General features: G+C 37.3%; 2 protein-coding genes across 2 annotated transcripts in view; one reads left to right on the top strand and one right to left on the bottom strand.

Annotated features, from left to right (window-relative positions):
• Window positions 1–228: 228 nt before the first annotated feature.
• Window positions 229–1,999, bottom strand: psmb11b (proteasome 20S subunit beta 11b). The gene has a single exon (XM_084099689.1). It carries the CDS (start codon window positions 1,485–1,487, stop codon window positions 327–329), a length of 1,161 nt encoding a protein of 386 aa, XP_083955815.1. The 5' UTR covers window positions 1,488–1,999; the 3' UTR covers window positions 229–326.
• A 1,859-nt stretch (window positions 2,000–3,858) lies between these two features.
• The window catches only part of LOC311072847 (protein sel-1 homolog 3), a 29,045-nt gene continuing 13,764 nt past the window's right edge, over window positions 3,859–19,139 (top strand). Inside the window, exons 1-15 of the mRNA XM_084098149.1 lie at window positions 3,859–4,067; window positions 5,080–5,590; window positions 7,403–7,529; window positions 8,971–9,092; window positions 9,266–9,381; window positions 9,493–9,557; window positions 9,962–10,085; window positions 10,215–10,344; window positions 11,421–11,558; window positions 11,638–11,849; window positions 14,468–14,647; window positions 15,951–16,073; window positions 16,709–16,849; window positions 17,026–17,088; window positions 17,175–17,351. Coding sequence (XP_083954275.1) covers window positions 3,963–4,067; window positions 5,080–5,590; window positions 7,403–7,529; window positions 8,971–9,092; window positions 9,266–9,381; window positions 9,493–9,557; window positions 9,962–10,085; window positions 10,215–10,344; window positions 11,421–11,558; window positions 11,638–11,849; window positions 14,468–14,647; window positions 15,951–16,073; window positions 16,709–16,849; window positions 17,026–17,088; window positions 17,175–17,351 — 2,334 coding nt within the window. The 5' untranslated portion in view covers window positions 3,859–3,962. The remainder of the gene's footprint in view (window positions 4,068–5,079; window positions 5,591–7,402; window positions 7,530–8,970; window positions 9,093–9,265; window positions 9,382–9,492; window positions 9,558–9,961; window positions 10,086–10,214; window positions 10,345–11,420; window positions 11,559–11,637; window positions 11,850–14,467; window positions 14,648–15,950; window positions 16,074–16,708; window positions 16,850–17,025; window positions 17,089–17,174; window positions 17,352–19,139) is intronic.

Genomic DNA, 19,139 nt, shown 5'->3' with positions numbered 1-19,139 from the left:
GAAAGAGGGCTGATGGAGCTTTTGACATTCAGCAAAATTATAAAAGTTCAAAGTATCAAAAAAAATATTTAATTCAACTCATGCAGACGTCTAAACATCTCCTTGTGTGATGTGTTCCTCAGAACAAGACAAATCATACAGTTTTGATACAACAACACTATTCAGTTTTGGCTGAAGAAAGCTCATTCACAGTGTAAAACAATCTACAATGAATTATCAACACATGTTTGTCTGCATATTTTTATTTTTTGCTTTGCTTTAAAAAAAATCATTGATAAATACCTTTCAAAATCAATGTTTTCAAAAAATCTGCCTCATGTTTCTCCTCAAACTCTTTTCTTTTCAGTTTTCCTCGCCGCCACCCTCTTTCTCTCCCTCTCTTTCTCTCTGTAATACTCCTCTTTGAGGTTCTCCCTCTCTCTCCGCCTCCACCCTTCTGCGGTCACATGGTAGAGATCCACATTATTGCCCGAGTACGCGTCTCTGTGCGTGGCTCTGTACACGGCCTCGCGCGCGACACACGCGGCCTCCTGCGCGCTCATGCCCCAGTGCACGCCGCTGTCCAGGATCGAGTACGCGTACGGAGAGCCCGATCCCACAGAGAACAGCTCCCCCTGCAGGCGCAGCCCGTCACTGCACACATACACAACCCGAGGGCCACATATCCCCGAACGAGTTGTGACCACCTGTTGAGATTTAGATTTACAAACCGCAGCTGATTGGCTACTTGAATCTCTTTCTGTTATTGGAGTGATTGGGATATTTTTTGCATAATTCTCATCTTTTTCGCCACCCCCATCCCATCCGCACAGGGTGGCTGCGACGCACAGCTCGGTGCCTTTGAAAGGATGCAGCATGTGGGACAGCAGTTTTGCGGCGCCCCCTGTTGACAGCCTGCGGCGGTGTCGAAGCTGGTACAGCCTGAGCTCTCGAGACAAGATACGCTTCCAAAGCGCGCAATCCGCCGATGTCCCGGAGGTGGTGCCGACCAGGTGAGAGTGGATGGGCAGGACCTTCGGCGCATTGGGACAGGCCACCTTTCCCGAGCAGCTGGAGCGCGTGTCAGCTGCCGCGATGACACCTCCCTGAAACGCGAAGCCGAGAGTTGTGGTACCGTGAGAGAGAGTGAACGGTAGAGGAACGGAGGGAGAGATGGAGCAGGGTGTGGGTGATGGAAGAGAGATGCACGGCAATGAGGGGTGGATAAGGTCTATATTATTATTCATAAGGTTTTTCGGCGCTGAACTGAGGCTAAATTGACCAAAGTTTATCGGGCTCTGTGTGAGGTATTCAGATATCGGCATGTAAAATTCCAAAGGACTCAAAGCGCCCCTCCCAGGCAGCCGTGTAGAGAAAGCGTCTCCGTGCTGAACACCCCCTCCGAACAGATGAGTGGACTCCTCCGGCATAAAGGACTGTGAGAGTGGAGCGCTCCATTCAGGGAACAGAGGGGGGTTCTGCAAGCCGCATACATCTTGCAAAGCCATAAACTATTGTGTAGGTAAACAATAAATTGTAACTCTGTCAATTATTACACTGTATGACATAAACTGCAAAAACATGTCATATATGGGCTGTGAAGTTTTTCAGGCACTTTAACTGGATTTTTGTGTTTGTTATTCCATCAATATTGTCTTCTCATTTGTATTAGGCTATATCGTTCCCACAGGTAGGTCATTTTAGTCTGTTTGTTGGTAAAGAAGTCCTGGTTTACCTCAGCATTGGATTCCCCTCAACATTTTTGGTGTTTATATCTTCTTTTGGTGATGATAGGCTGTTGAAACATGCCCGGCCACTTCCCTAGACCGCTGCTCGACTCAATTCATATCCAGAATTTGCTCATATGGAAAAGCAAAAGCAATGAGTGCCAGGTCCAGCATAAATTATCCAACTCTCAGTCCATTTAATGTCTGCGTTCAAAGATCAGTCTTAAACAACTGGTGCCTCAGTACATCAGTAAAAGTTCAGAGGATCCTTATATAAGCGCCGTTCCGTGATTGACTCGACCAGAAACGCATGAAAATGCCAAAGTAAGCCTTTCAACCCAAGCTTGACGATACACACCATGAAATTTCATTTTCAAAGCATGTTAGTTTTGTGCTGCTGTGTACTTTGGAAACAGGACATTTGTGGATTATAAATGTTCTTTATTTAATTTAGTTTAATTCTCACTAGTTGATTATTAGCATGCATATTACTAGGATATTGGCTGTTTATTATATGAATTCCTTATTCTGCATGATCATATTCTACATCCCTTAATCCACCCAATACCTAAACTTAACAACTAGCCTACCTTACTAACTATTAATAAGCAGTAATTAGGAGTTTATTGAGGCAAAATCGTAGTTAATAGTTAGTTCAAGGGTTAGTTTACCCCAAAATATCCCATAATTTACTCACGCTCAAGCCATCCATGTATATGACTTTCTTCTTTCAGCCAAACACAATCAGAGTTATATTTAAGAAATATCCTTGCTCTTCCACGCTTTATAATTGGAGTGAAGTTTAACTGAGTTTTAGAAACTCAAAAAAGTGCATTCATCCTTCATAAAAAGTAATCAGTACGACTCCATGGGGTTAATAAAGGCCTTCTGAAGCGAAGCGATGCATTTTTGTAAGAAAAATATCAATAGTTATAACTTTATATAGGCTAACTGAAAGGAGGTGTCTACTTCACTTAAGCTTACGCTACATCCTACGTCATGCGTCGGGTCAGAGGTCACTCTTGCGCCAGAACCAGACTGGCGTACGGCTGTTACCGGAAGCCAGTGATTATAGTTTATAAACAGGGTTTGAAATTAACACCTGCATTTAAATTTAAAATTTACTGTGGCGGGCAACGCTGTCAAATCACTAGCCAATTTGGCGGGTTTCTAATTGTTTACTCACTTTGCTGGAGAAGTTAAGGCAAATCTGCACAGATTTAGCACAAATACTCAACTTGTGAGTCATCATATTATATTAAATACAGTGGATTGTGCAGAGTCTGCGCATATCTGGCTTACTTGAACACACACGTCATGTCTTGTTCATTTGCATTCAAGCTAAAGCGAAGATTAAAAAGCATTTGGTTAACAGATAAGACATTGTTATTTTCCAACATCCTACATTTTTTAAAAAAGCTCTTTGTAGGCTATGTATTGATCTGTCCACCTAAAACACACCTTTGGTGAAAAGGATGAGAATGAAAGAGGAAGGGATCTCCGGAGGAGATGGCTGGATGACATGATTTTGTTTGAATAAGAAATTAATGTATGAAAATAATATATTTATTATATATATATATATATATATATATATATATATATATATATGGAAATTTTTCTCACAAAAACGCATGGCTTCACTTCAGAAGGCCTATATTAACCCCTGGAGCGTATGGATAATGTTTTTTTTGTTTGTTTTTTTGTTTTCATCTTTGCTCTATTCACTTCCATTATAAAGCTTGGAAGAGCCAAGATATGTTTTAATATAACTCTGATTGTGTTTGTCTGAAAGAAGAAAGTCATAGCCTACTTGAGGGTGAGTCCATTATGGCATAATTTTAATTTTTGGGTGATCTCTTTAATAGTGAGAACTGTACCATAATCTAAAGTTTGACCTTTATGTTCACTTTTTTTTTCAGAGATCTTTATAGAAAATGAAAAGAGAATAGTATAGCATTTAGTTTGACCTCCTGGGATATGGACGAACAACACTTTCATGGTGATAAGGTTTACCTTTTACTTATGAAAGTAAAATCAAGGACTTGGCGTTTTGAACTGTAGCGTTCCGTCACGTCGCGTCGCGTCGCTGGCAGTGCAGATGAGGCGCGTCCACGCATTATGAGAGTGTGTGTGGCCGGGCGTATACAGTGACACACAACAAACTGTCATGCTCACACACGGAAGAGCGCGTTACGCAGTGAAACATATCGTGGCCGTGAACAACTAATGTTTTCGAGTCACACTCACCTGTGAATGTTGCGTTTGATCGCTTCGACACCTCGCGCGTCGCGTTCATTGTCTACAGTGAAGATGAGAGTTGTGTTGAGTTTCATCTGCACAGCTCTTCTGCTCTCACCGGTAAGACGTTCAACTTTATTTTCACCTCTATGCAACTTTCATAGTTGCTCGAGTTTCATTTTCGTCTTTAAACATCTTTCCCTTTAAAATCACGAATCATTTACTTTTCTGCTTTGTATCTAAAGAAATAAGTGATTTATTTGTATTTGCATGTAAAGCTACATAAAGTACCATGTTCTTACCATATTTTAACGTGGTGGCACCATAACAATATGTAGACTACCATGGTAGTTTTATATTATTATCTGAAGTTACTTGGAGTGTAAATACTATTGTACATGATATGAGATGTTACTCATCTTGTAATCCAGTACAAAGACAAACAATTATTTTGCTTAAAGATAATGACACCTGTTACTTACTATGATTTTTTTACTGTGACATTAAGCACATCTTCCCATTCATCAGTACTGTGGGGAAATCTCTATAATGCTACAAAAGATAACAAAATAACAACAACAACAAAAAACAAAATGGATGATTTTCCTAAGTAAACAAAGCTTGTTTATTGGCATAGATGGCATCGTCCAATTAACCTTTCCATTCCACAAAAGGTTCTTTATAGTGGAAAAGATGCTTTAGATTATTATAATGTTCCTCACACTATAAGTAAAAACATGAGCTGGTCAAGAACTGTAAGAACTGTTGACTGAAAGTTCTCTGGGGAACCAAAAATGGTTATTATATGGCATTTGCTGAGAAAAATCCCCTTTTGGAATCTTTATTTTTAAGAGTGGACATTGTTTGCTTAATTACATAAATACAAATAAAATATCACAATGCCAAAAGAAAGAAAGAAAGGATCCCAAAATAAGCATTTTCTTTATGCAAATTTATTCAGTTGTTTGTTTGGGAGTGTAATATGATCCTGACATTTCAGCCGAGTGTCAAATATGTGATCTGGATTGTTATTCCATACAAAATACAGCAAAAAAAAAAAAAAAAAAGTTTGATAAGCATCTAATTTTTCATACTGGAGACGTGAAGTGTGGGTCAATCTGTCTCTCTGAAGGTTTGGTGTGGGTCTCCTGACACTGATAGGACTCGTCGTGGAGACTTTGTGCAGTTTGGACAAGTTCCTGACACAGTGATGGACAAATGCAGTGTACAGGTCCAGTATAACTGCTCTGCTGCCTGCAGAATCGCTGTCGAAATTGTTATTTCCACCCCAACAAGGACAGAAGTGATCGTTTACAGAAGGTCCTGGACTAACCATAAGAGGTTTGGAAAGCCCCGGTCCAGAAAGGTTCCCCTGGTGTTTCCTCCGGCTGTGCTGTACCGGAGAGACGTTTCTGTCAGTGATGTGGTGCTGAGGGCCTGGATGCTTCATCTGGACCAAGAGAAACTGGGTGGAAACCATGCTGAAGCATATGACCGGTCCCTTGTGAGAACATCTACATTTGTGAGGACACTACCAACATCTCAACGTCTAGCATATCCACAGACAGGGTCGGTGTCATGGGGTGCGTGGCTGATGTGGCAGCTGACCAAAGATACTGTGAGAAAATGTCCACATGAGTCAGGTGGGAACCAATCAGGCTGACCACTCAGAATGCCTGGAAAAATTTTAAAGAAACGTTAATAAATAATGTATTGATTTACCCATACCCTCATGTTATTCCAAACCCATTTTCCTCATGGAACACAAAAAGTCATTATGCTAACACTTGAGAATAATGTTCTGTCATTAATGAATAACTACACTGGAAAAAATTAGTAACGCACTAACATTCTAATAGCTGTTATGAAACTCTGATTAACGAGTTAGTAGGTAATCATGCTCAGTTGAATGTGGTAGTTCACTAGTAGCTAATCAGTAACTACTATTTTTTCATACTTCCCAGATAACTAAGAACTACTATATTCAGGTTCATAATTAATGCGACTAGTGCAAAATGTATAATTAATTCTGAAGTGAAGATCATAGAAACCTACTAGTAATTACTCAAGTATTACCAAATCATTATTTGGATCAGTATTCTAAAGTGAAAAGCATGATAACTATCTAGTAATGACTGAATTCATTGTACACTATTGAGATTTGTGACCCTGGACGACAAAACCAGTCACATGGGTACGTTTTATGAAATTCAGATTCATACATAATCTTTGCATTGACTTATGGTTTGTTATGATAGGACAATATTTGGCCGAGATTCAACTATTTGTAAATCTGGAATCTGAGGGTGTAAAAAAAATCTAAACATTGAGAAAATTGCCTTTAAAGTGGGCCATTTATGTTGGCAATTATGCTGCATTCACTCACAAAAATAAATGTTTTATATATTTACGGTAGGAAATTTACAAAATATCTTCATGGAACATGACCTTTACTTAATATCCTAATGATTTTTGGCATAAAAGAAAAATGTATTGTTGGCTATTGCCACAAATATACCCGTGCGACGTGACTGGTTTTGTGAGTCACATTTCTGTAAAGGTTTGGATAGTAATTCCTTCTGATATATTTGATAACAATGGAATTTTGGTAATTCCTTTAGAATGAAGTTGTAAAACTTGAGTCATTCCAAAAAAACCTTACAAAACATCAAAGGCTTACAGTGACATCAGTTAATATTAGGGAGTTATCATGCTTTTCACTCTAGAATACTCTTCCAAATAACTAGTAATTAGTTATGAAGGATTTGGTAATACTTGAGTCATTACTAGTGGGATACCATGATCTTCAGAATTAATTATACATTGTGCATTACTCTCATTAATTATGAACCTGTATGAAGTAGTTCTTATAGTCCTCAGTGAGGTATGAAAAATGAGTAGTTATTGATTAGCTAATAGTGAACTACTTCATTTGACTGAACACAATTACTTACTAATTCGTTAATCAGAGTTTCTTAATAGTAGTTACTAGAGTGTTAATAGTGTGTTACTCATTTGTTCCTGAGTAGTTATTCATTAATGATGGAACAGTATTCTAAAGTTTTAGCAAATTGTATTAACGCTCATATACGATTCCAAAATATCACACTAGATTTCACCATTGGTTCTAGATTTCACACTATGCTAGTTTGAATAAATAAGATGGAGACCTAGATTTCAAATCAACAAATTAAATTTGGCCTGTTCCCCACACAAGTCTGAACATGGACTTTTTTATAGAGTTTGAAAGACCACTTTGTCACTCTGAACTGTCATTATGTCACTTGTGTTCCACTGAAAGAAAAAAGAATGACATGATGGTGAGAAAAATAATGAGAGAACTAGTTTAGGTTGTTTGAAGATACTGTACTGTCATGATTTACCAGGCGCATAGAAGGCAGATTATACTTCTAAGTTCTGTTGCATCACTTATTCATTCATTCATGCCTTTCCAGAGACTGTGGATATACTTTCTTTTCCATTTGCGAGTACCGGTGAGAGGTTTGGGGTGATACACACGTTCTCCCCCTTCAAAAACAGAGATCTAGAAAGGAGACGCACCCTCGCTCTCAAACAGCCAAGGTCAGACTTGCTTTTATGAGGCTTCTTCAAATTTCTCACTGCTTCTTGATAACAAAAACAAAGACATGCGTTATGTACATATAAAGCCCATAAACATGGTGGAATAGGTGGTTAATAGGGTGTTTCTAGTGCAGGGTTTCTCAACTCTGGCCCTTGAGGTCCTGTCCTGCAGAGTTTAGTTGAGGACTAGGTGGCTTAAGTCGCTGTGATATTTTGGTCATTAGATACAGCTGTGGTCCCTCCTCAAATGTTGCCGTGAGTTTTAAATCTGTTTAATCATACAGTCAGAAATTATTATTTTTTAAATAGAGCCTAGCAACAGCCTAGCAACCACCCTGAAAGCTCTACCAAAGCCCTTGCATTTACTCAGAACAACTTAGCAACACCCTAGAAATGCTTTTGGGTACACTGTCTATAGCAACACCATAGCCACTAGCAAACACCATAGCAATGGTATTGAGACTACCCAGAACAGCCTAGTAACACCCTGGTCAACACTTAGAGTATCTTAGCAATACCCTTGAAATGTCTTTGCATACACTGTCTATAGCAATACTGTAGCCACTACTCATAACACCTTAGCAAACACCCTAGCAATGGCCTAGAGACCACCCAGGACAGCCTAGCAACACCCTAGTCACCACTTAGAATACCTTAGCAACACCCTAGAAATGTATTTGTGTACACTGTCTATAGCAACACCATAGCCACTACTCATAACACCTTAGCAAACACCCTAGCCATGGCCTAGAGACCACCCAGAACAGCCTAGCAACACCCTAGTCACCACTTAGAATACTTTAGCAACACCCTAGAAATGTCTTTGCGTACGCTGTCTATAGCAACACCATAGCCACTACTCATAACACCTTAGCAAACACCCTAGCCATGGCCTAGAGACCACCCAGAACAGCCTAGCAACACCCTAGTCACCACTCAGAATACTTTAGCAACACCCTAGCAATTTCAAACGACTTGGAGGACCTTAGTAACAACCTGGCATCACCCAGAATATTCTACCAACAACCTAGCAACGCCCTGGAAAGCACTAAGAACACCGTAGCAACCACTTAGCAACACCCCAGTTATCACTCAGAACACATTAGCAACACCCCAACAATGTTCTAAAAACCACCCAGAGCACCTTAACAACAACCTGGCAACACACTATCAACCACAATGCCTAGCAACGCCCTAGAAACCACTCTGAATACCTTGATATTGGATTTGCAATGATGGGCCAGTTTTGTTTCCTCAGAAAATGTAAAATTCAAGTTGAATTGTTTGCATATCTAACATTAATTGTGCTCATTGTGTAAGCAGGTGTGCTTGCTCAACTGTTGATATGCTTATGATAATCTTGTAATGCTTGACATGTTTTGAAATTTGTGTTGGGTGTTGGTACTGTACTTTTGAAACTTGCATCATCTCCTCTCTGCAGTGCTGCTCTGTCATTGTGGCTCTACTTGCTGAGCTGGTGCGGCCAGTCGGTGTGTGGGATAGTCAAACATGTCAATGAACTCAGGAAGTATGGAAGTCCGCTCATCATGCTGTCTGACGCAGGTAAGCCTGAAAAAACTAAAACTAAAAACTAAATAAACCCTCATAAAACCTTCATCAAGTCATACAATAACTGTGCATGAGAAAAAGACTGAAATTTAAGCTGTTATTTATTGAACTTATCATATTTACATGTACACGTTAAATGTGATGTGCCAGTATGTCTTGATCCTCAGGCAATATAGTGCTGCAGGTGCAAATGGTGGATGAAGAAGAGCAGGCGTTTACAGCACACACAGCGTTACCTCTTCACACCTGGATCCGTCTGGACTTCTTCTTTCAGGTGTCAGAGGTACATCAACCATATTCACATGCAGTCATATTCCACTGTACTTCTGATGAACCATCATTCAGGTGTGACTGTATTAGAAAGTGAACTCTTGGATGTTTTTTCATATGTCAGGCAAAACTCACTGTCACCAAGGTCTTACCTGCAGGACAGACGTTGGAGAGCACTCATTTTTTTGAGTAAGTCATAACGTCTCATCTGCACTGTAAAATATATATAATGTTTATTATTATTGCCATCAAAGGTTAGGAACAGTAAGCAATTTTTGAAAGATTTTTTTTTCTCAATAGTAAAACATATATAAAATAATAGTAATGTAGCCAAGAAGAAATTGCATGAAATATTAATATTATTATGAATAATTTAGGAATAATTTAATTTATTAATATTAAGCAAATTTATTTCCATACAATATTAAATAATTAGTAATAATAATAACTAAATTTATTATTATTATTTTTTTTAATACTGTTTTTATATATATATATATATATATATATAGTTTTTTACAGCCATTTTTATAGTGTAGTTCATGTCTGGTAAACCACAGTAATTCTTTTTTCATTTTTTTTTTTTTTTTCAGTTTTCGTCAGCCAATTAAATTTAATGACACATCAGGATATTTTGTGATTGGTGGCTGCAACTACATGAAGGGGTTTCATGGCTATTTTGGACCAATCAGATACTATCGTTTAGGCTCAGAAAAGGTGAGTCCAACTCTCTTATCAACGGATAAATGCGTAAAACAAAACCAATTTATTATGTCAATATTAATCACATGATCCAGAATGCATTCAGACATTCTTATGCCGTAATATCTTGTATTTCTATTCAAGGTGAAAAACCCCCTCTCCCCTGTTCGGACGCTAAAAGAGCTGGACAGATTTCACAGACACTGTGAGGAAATGCAACAGGTTACTGAGCAATATCTGGAGGCATTGAGACAGAACCGAGATGTCTCTACGGGTCAGTTCAAATGGATGAGAACAGGATAGATCAAATAGACTTTGAATTTGATGAGAAATGTTTGAGATCATACTGAAATCTCTGACATTTAATCACAGACTTTGCTATCTTGGCAAATCTGAGCACAGTTTGAGACATTAGCTATGTTTCCATCCACATATTTTTATGCGCATTTTACACATAAAATATTGCTGGATGGAAACGCCAAAATGTGTATGAAGTCTTAAAATGCATATAAAAAACAGATATATTTTTTTATCCAATTAGAAGACATGCGCATGAACTATGATGGAAACACATTTACTGAATAAATACCTAGATGAAAAAAATCATGTGACTCAACAGATCATATGATTGGATAACTGGACTAACTAGCGGACCAGTTTCATTGCACACCATCTCAAATTTCGTTTTAGTCATTCTTAAATGCCTGAGCCAAAGTTTGTCATCAAAATGATTTGGTATAATTACCTTTCAGAATGAATTACCTCAAACGATTGCATTCCCAAACATCCCAAGTGCAAGAAAACATGTCTTTTTACTTAAAACTGTTATTGTGTTTCGTCTACATATTTTATGCAGGGAAAAAGAGCTACAGGGGCTTTCCCAGTTGCAGCCAGTTCCATTTTTATTATTGATAATTTGCACCAGTTTCCCAGGAAGTTACAATTGTTCTCTTGAACACACAAGATGGAAACAATGCTTTATTCACACATTTATTTTTTATATTATTTAGATTTATTCTAAATAACTTCCCCTCCCTCTTGCAGCGACTTTTCTTCTCTGATGATGAGGGCGGGACTATAACCTGTCACTCACATAAGATCCACCAATAGCAAACCACAACCATCCAATCAATTCCCCACAGACAAAATCAAGCCCCGCCCTACATTTGTTCTTGTTCCTGAAGCCGTTTCACTCGGATATACGTCACAATAGGAAAGAAAAGACTCGATTTCTGTTTCATGCTCACTTTAAAAGCACTGAACACCAGTGTGAATGAACAGTGGACAGCAGATGAGTAGTTTTCTTTTTGTGTGAACTGTTTCTAAAGACTTTGTGCTTTTGGTTATCAGATGTTTGTGAGTCTTATTATGGAAACCTCGAGAGGAAGTTTGGTCGTAGGGAATGCACACAAACTTGGTCGTGGGACCAGCAAAGAAGATTCAGCATCACCCTGAGGCTTCTAGAAGAACACCAGGACTTCATAACAGGTGGGTGGGGTTAACACTGTACGTTGTAATGTGAACTACCGATGGCTCTTGGTAGAGAGTCTCTTCGTCTGTTCCTCAGGTCTGGAGAGCAGTGGTGGACATTTGCAACATCTAAGCCGAGTGATTTTCCAGGATGTGGTAAAGACAATAAGTAAAGCCGAGGAATCTAACGGCAGCCTGGATCTCATTGAGCAGCTTCAGGTGTCTCTCTGCTGGGGTCACCAGCACTCCTCTCTCCTGCTCGCGACCCTTCACCTGGCTGGCCTGGGCGTCCCTGTGGACCTGGAGCAGGTGAGGATGAGAACAAAGACTAATGAATTACACAAGACATGTCACTCGTATTGTTTTGAATGGGGAAAAGTGCAACGCTCAATATGGCGGAATAAGTCCCGCCTTCTAAATAAGAGCCAATCGGCGATTGGTAAAGTCATCGCATCACTGCAGCCGTTAGAAGCTCCGGTTCCCATAGAAACAGTCAGACGCGCTTCCACTGCGCATTAGCTTGATCCAGCCTGAAAAATGCTGTTTTCTGTCATGATTCGTGCGTTTAGAAACAAAATTTATGAGACAGTTGTTGTCAGATTTCGTTGGTTATTTCAAGTATGAAATTTAATTCAAATTAAACTTGGCGAACAGTTTTGGAGAATTTGATGTTTCCCCATTCAAAGAGACAGGAGCTGCACTTGCTGCCCGAGAGGCGTTTCAAAGATGGCCGCCGAGTGAAATGACTTGTCTTAAAGAACACCTGAGCATTCAGCGCCCATTATAAAAGAGCAACGCAATGGAAATGTAATTCATCCTAAAGTAGGGGTTTAACAACCTAATTTTTATGTTTAATGTGACATTTATGTGATGAAAGTCGAGTCGATGTTGACTAGTCATTGATGATGTCATTAAATAAGCCTGAACCTCGAGCTGAGACTTGAACGCGGGTTACCTTGTGCACAGCTATGGCATATAACACAGCGCTGCTCCAACATTACAGCTTATTTTAACAGTTCTTTTGTCTTTGGGTCATTATATTTCTCACAGATTTCTGCTCGTTCTAAATAAGAAATAGATAAAGCAGCTCAGTAAACATTACATTTATATGTATGCATTAGTGAGAGAGCGATTGCATGTGAATTAATTATACCTGGCAGCATCTCTCTATTAATAGTGAAGCTGTATATATACTGTATATATAACTTTAAAAGGGTTCTGTCAGGTGCTTCATATAGATATTTTAAGGGGTTTTCATCATGGGATAAAGCTGCGTTCACGCCATGTAATTACCGTAAATAAAGCTTTCGAAACGCTTTTCACGGTACTTTGATGTCATACACCGTTCGGTCAGCACAGCTCCGCTTTAAGTCGAACACATCTTAAATCTGCAGTGGTCAGGTGGTACAGCAGCCACATGCTAGAAGTCTTAGCTCTCAGACAATTACGAGTTTACACGTTGTAATTACAAGTTCTACAAGCACGTAAAGGATTTTTACAGTTCAGAATCGTTACAGTAACTACGACATGGCGTGAATGCAGCATCATTTATTAATTAAAAAACACAATAAACATGCAAGTATTATGCAATCATTTAAGACATTTCTCCTTATATAGAACCGTTGTGGCATAAAGACTTCTTTAAAATTGACTCAAGATCCCTAGGGTTCTGTATAGAACCCAATTGAACCTTTTTTTCTAATAGTGTACATTTGTGGTCTTATAGTGAATGATTCATCAGTGCACATTTTTTTCAAATCAAAAATGTTTGCATGTTGCACTTTATTAGACTCTCATTAGAGTATTAGTAGACTGTTATGTTCGGGTTAGTAGAATAAGTTGACGTAGCTGTAAAGTTACCCATAGTCAGTAGAACATCTGTTGAGGAGCATCACAATAAAGTGTTAGCAGATATTAAGCAGACAGTCTACTAATACTCTAATGACTGAGAGTTGACACGGAGTTACAGTTACGTATAGTTAGTAGAATGTCTAAAGTGGACAATCGAAATAAAGAGTTAGCAGATATTAAGCACAGTCTACTAATACTTTAATGAGAGTTAGTTGACACACAGTTGCAAAGTTACCTATAGTTAGTAGAATGTTTAAAGGGGACTGTTGAAAATAAATAAAAGTAAAAGTAATTTTACCGGTTTGCCTTCATGAACTTTAATTAAAATACAATAGCTTGCTTAACTAATGAATAACTGCTTTAAAACACCTTTCTCTTTGGTTGACATCACCTAGGCCAAGCAGGCTATCAGCTAATGGTAACCATTAAAAGGTAACTCCCGCCAAAATTGGTCCTAGGCTCTTTTTGATAATCTACCCGAGTCAAACTTTTGTGTAAAAGCATAATTAGAATGAAAACGCCACTTTTAAGATTGACCGTATTTTCGTTTTAGGTCAAAATGCCTTGTGAATGGGAGTGAATGGGGCACTACAGTGATAGCATCAAAATCGCTATTTTTAAAACACTAAGAAGGCTCGACACAACATGAAACTGTGCTTGAAGAAACACCAGGGGCTCTACACATGAACTTGAGCATTGACTACATTGTTTGTGTTCACAGAGTTTGCTAAAAAGAAAGGTTTTGTACGACCATTCAAAAGGCATTTTGACCTAAAACGAAAATACGGTCAATCTTAAAAGTGGCGTTTCCATTCTAATTATGCTTTTACACGAAAGTTTGACTCGGGTAGATTAACAAAAAGAGCCTAGGTTCAATTTTGGCGAGAGTTACCCTATAACCAAATAGCTTTTTAGGCATTGTTTTAGGCTACTGTTGCAGTCAGTGTACCATTGTTCTTCATTTTATGTTGACTAAAGTAGTAATTTGATAAAAAAGCGACAAGAGAAACGCCAGATATGAATTTTGTTTGGTACAGCAATATTGTGTTAAAGTTTGATGGTGATCTCTTTCTCAGGGTCATGTTTATAGTTTGATAGGCGGGGTCTCTGATGATCGACTCGCTCTGATGCATTTGGGATACAAGCACATGGAGGGACTTGACGGTTTCCCCAAAGACCAGAACACAGCATATGGCTACTACGCCAACATTGGCAAACAGACCAGCACTGACCACAATAAAGTACAAGACTCTTGGGTGAGTTACACATTTATATACAGAGATTGGTAATGTATACATATTCTCAATTTACTTATTGAGTCAAAAGGTATAGAACATTAGTTATATTATATATTATTATATCGACTCTAATTATTTGAATATTTCAGAAGAATTACTTCAAACTAGTCCTCTCATTTTAAATTAATTAAATTATTTAATGATTAATTAATCAGATTAATTGCAAGAAAATCACATATGCCAATATCTGCTGAGAAAAAAACAAAATTAAGATAATTAATTAAATAGGATATTTTTTCCAAAAACATTAATTGCATAGATAAATGCATTTGTACAGATGATGACCTGCATATACCTCTTTTCAATTCCAAAATTAAAATTAATTTTGATATTTTGAACTGTCCTCCCAGACAGCAACATAGTGTCGGCCCAGATCCGGGCCACATCTGGTACATGTGGATTCAATGCATATACCAGATCAGATCTGCCGGATCTGGGCCGACACTATGTTGCTGTTTGGACTGGGATGTAATGAGGTACAGTGTCTCATTATGTGGTTTGGCATATGCTTTCAATAAAATGTCAAGCTCAGTAGGTCTCTTAAAAATATGTAATTTTTTTAACACATAATTTTTTAATTACATGACAAGCTTAATCCATGCTGTCAAAATATGATAAACCCCCCAAGAAATCTTTACTAGCTACTACTTTTGACAATTAAATAATAAAAAAAACTTTAAAAATGGATATATTTTTTCAAAACCGTATAAATATAGCAATACAATACAATACAATACAATACAGCAATACAAACGTCAAAACAAATATGGAATTTCTAACAGAAAGATATTTATAATTCCATCAATTCTGTTTATTAAACATGCTTATCTAAATGAGACACTAAGTTAGATTTTATTTCAGTCATGAAAATTCCTGGTTAATTCCAATCATGCAGACTCTACATAACCTGAGGCAGTTCAAATTGCAAAGGCTCATTTGCTAATAAAATGGTGCCTTAGTATCAGGTGCATCTCTTGTTTATCAGCGAGCACAATCAAATATTTAGAAAACTGACACTGCTGATGTTTGTTAAGCTGATTGTTTACGAAATATTGGAATTTTATGAACTTGAGTAAACACAAAGACACATTCATACTCACTGAAGATAGTGTGTCATCAGGTTATAGGACTGGTGGTTTGTACATTGTTTTGAGGGCGTGGATTTGCATGTTAACAAACTGGTTTGACGTGAAATAAATATTTTCTGAATGGAATGGAAATGATATTGTCTGTTTTTCTATTTTATGTTTCTTCACTGCAGCAAACTCCAACAGAACATGTTCATTTAAACAATGACGACGAGCTCCATACCCAAACAGGTGAACAGGGCGACATTGTGCAGTATTTGAAGCACCAGGCCAGCAGAGGAGATGTAGAATCTCAGGTCTTCACTTTTTTTCCTTGTCTGTTTCACATGATCTCTCGTTGCCTTTAGGTATATCTCAAGTGTAACCTGTAACTATTGACTTGAGTTCTAGTCATTCAGAACATGTGCCGGAGATCTTAAGCCAGATTCCCTAAACATTCTTAAGAATTAAATTATTCTTAACTGCCATTTTCTGCTTATTTCCCAACTTAAGAAGATTTTGAATTCTTGAAAAGATTGTTTTTTTAAGTTAGGGTAACCAAACAACTTTTTTATTTAAATCACTAAAGATAAAGCCTGTCATTTTATTCTTTAGAAAATATATTATTCTTTAGAAAATATATTAAAGATAAATATCTTGAGAACAAGAATTACAAACGGCTTTGTCTTACGCATTTATGTTAAAGAGATTTTCTTAAGAAGATTTTTGTGAATCTGGCCCAGGGTCCAGAACGAAATATTTGCATTTTTAAGAAACTTTATTTTTTAATTTATGTTCAGTTTTTAAGGAATGAATGAATAAATACACAAATGCATAGTTTTTATAAAATAAGAGTTTTTCATGGACTTTATGACTTTACGAGGGGCCTTTAGTTACTTGGTTTGAGATTCTCAGCTGCTGTAAAACCGTTGTGGGCTGGTGTTTCTTGTAGAAATCTTTGGCCAGGATGCTTTTTTGGGGCAGTAATGGGGTGGAGAAAGACATTCGGACAGCGGCCATGTGGTACGCCAGGAGCGCCCTGCAGATGGTGGATCCCACGGCCATGTACGACTACGCCATTCTCATCCTGAAGGTAATCCACGGGCTACATTGAAATCTCTTGAGCCGTATCTTTTCAAGCATTTGCATTGTAAAAATCACATACATGCTTGTTTTGTAAAAATAGAAACTCCTGACACAAGATTAGGAAAATATATGTAAAATGGTGTATGTATCTGAGGATTCTTACAAGTGTTTGTGCTTGAACAGGGCACAGGAGTGAAGAAGAACCGAACGCTTGGCCTCAAGCTTCTGAAGAAAGCTGCTGACATGGTGAGTGCACATACAAAACCAGCGCGCATGTGGTTGTGTGTGGAAGTGTTGGGATTTCTATAATGGGCCATGTGTGTTTTTTTCAGGGTTCTGTAGAAGCTCTGAATGGACTTGGATGGTACTACAGTACCATAGTAAAGAACAGAAGAAAAGCCATTCGATATTTTGAGTTGGCGGCTCAGAACGGCAGTCGTGATGGGCTCTTCAATCTGGGACTCTACCAGTTTAATGGTGCCAGTCCTGAAAAAACAGACAGAAATGAGGTCAGAGGCTGCACATTTAACCTTCAATGGATAGTTTAAAGTGAAAACAAATAATAATGTCCGAATTTTCTCACCCTCATGATGTTCCAAACCTGTGTGGTTTTCTGTGGAACACAGAGATCTTTTAAAGAATCTGTAACCTTCTCGAAAAATGACAAAAAAAAGGTGCTGTCAAATTTGGAAAATGACAACAAAAAAAAGTTGGTGTAGTTTATTCAGTTTAAAAAATGACAAAGAAGAAGTGGTCAAATTTATTTATTTTTTCAAAAGAGTTGTCAAGTCTGGAAAATGGCAAGAAAGAGTTGCTGTCAAATTTGCAAAATGACAAAAAAAGAGTTGCTGTCAAGTTTACAAAATGACAAAAAAGTGTTGCTGTCAAGGTTCAAAAATGACAAAAAAAAGTTGCTGTCAAGTTTACAAAATGACAAAAAAAGAGTTGCTGTCAAGTTTGAAAAATGACAAAAAAGTGTTGCTGTCAAGTTTCAAAAATGACAAAAAAAAGTTGCTGTCAAGTTTACAAAATGACAAAAAAAGAGTTGCTGTCAAGTTTGAAAAATGACAAAAAAGAGCTGCTGTCAAGTTTCAAAAATGACAAAAAAGAGTTGCTGTCAAGTTTACAAAATGACAAAAAAAAAGTTGCTGTCATGTTTACAAAATGACAAAAAAGAGTTGCTGTCAAGTTTCAAAAATGACAAAAAAGAGTGTCAAATTTTAAAAATGACAAAAAAAGAGTTCCTGTCAAGTTTACAAAATGACAAAAAAGTGTTGCTGTCAAGTTTCAAAAATGACAAAAAAAGAGTTGCTGTCAAGTTTACAAAATGACAAAAAAAAGTTGCTGTCAAGTTTCAAATATGACAAAAAAGAGTTGCTGTCAAATTTTAAAAATGACAAAAAAGATTTGCTGTCAAGTTTACAAAATGACAAAAAAAGAGTTGCTGTCAAATTTTAAAAATGACAAAAAAGAGCTGCTGTCAAGTTTCAAAAATGACAAAAGAGTTGCTGTCAAGTTTGCAAAATGACAAAAAAAGAGTTGCTGTCAAGTTTGAAAAATGACAAAAAAGTGATGCTGTCAAGTTAGAAAAATGACAAAAAAAGAGCTGCTGTCAAGTTTGAAAAATGACAAAAAAGTGATGCTGTCAAGTTTCAAAAATGACAAAAAAAGAGTTGCTGTCAAGTTTACAAAATGACAAAAAAAAGTTGCTGTCAAGTTTCAAATATGACAAAAAAAAGAGTTGCTGTCAAATTTTAAAAATGACAAAAAAGATTTGCTGTCAAGTTTACAAAATGACAAAAAAAGAGTTGCTGTCAAATTTTAAAAATGACAAAAAAGAGCTGCTGTCAAGTTTCAAAAATGACAAAAAAGAGTTGCTGTCAAGTTTGAAAAATGAAAAAAAAGAGCTGCTGTCAAGTTTGAAAAATGACAAAAAAGAGTTGCTGTCAAGTTTACAAAATGAAAAAAAAAAAGTTGCTGTCATGTTTCAAAAATGACAAAAAAGAGTTTTGGTCAAATTTTAAAAATGACAAAAAAGAGCTGCTGTCAAGTTTCAAATATGACAAAAAAGAGTTGCTGTCAAATTTTAAAAATGACAAAAAAGATTTGCTGTCAAGTTTACAAAATGACAAAAAAAGAGTTGCTGTCAAGTTTACAAAATGACAAAAAAAAGTTGCTGTCATGTTTCAAAAATGACAAAAAAGAGTTGCTGTCAAATTTTAAAAATGACAAAAAAGATTTGCTGTCAAGTTTACAAAATGACAAAAAAAGAGTTGCTGTCAAGTTTACAAAATGAC

This window comes from Abramis brama (assembly GCF_963993115.1).
Source record: "Abramis brama genome assembly, chromosome: 22".
Lineage (NCBI taxonomy): Eukaryota > Metazoa > Chordata > Actinopteri > Cypriniformes > Leuciscidae > Abramis > Abramis brama.
The sequence above is the reverse complement of the archived record's forward strand: the minus strand, read 5'-3'. Positions and strand labels throughout refer to the sequence as shown.

Bases quoted from the DNA above. Each gene is read 5' to 3' on its own strand.
- psmb11b (XM_084099689.1), bottom strand. From the start codon at position 1,487: ATGGCTTTGCAAGATGTATGCGGCTTGCAGAACCCCCCTCTGTTCCCT.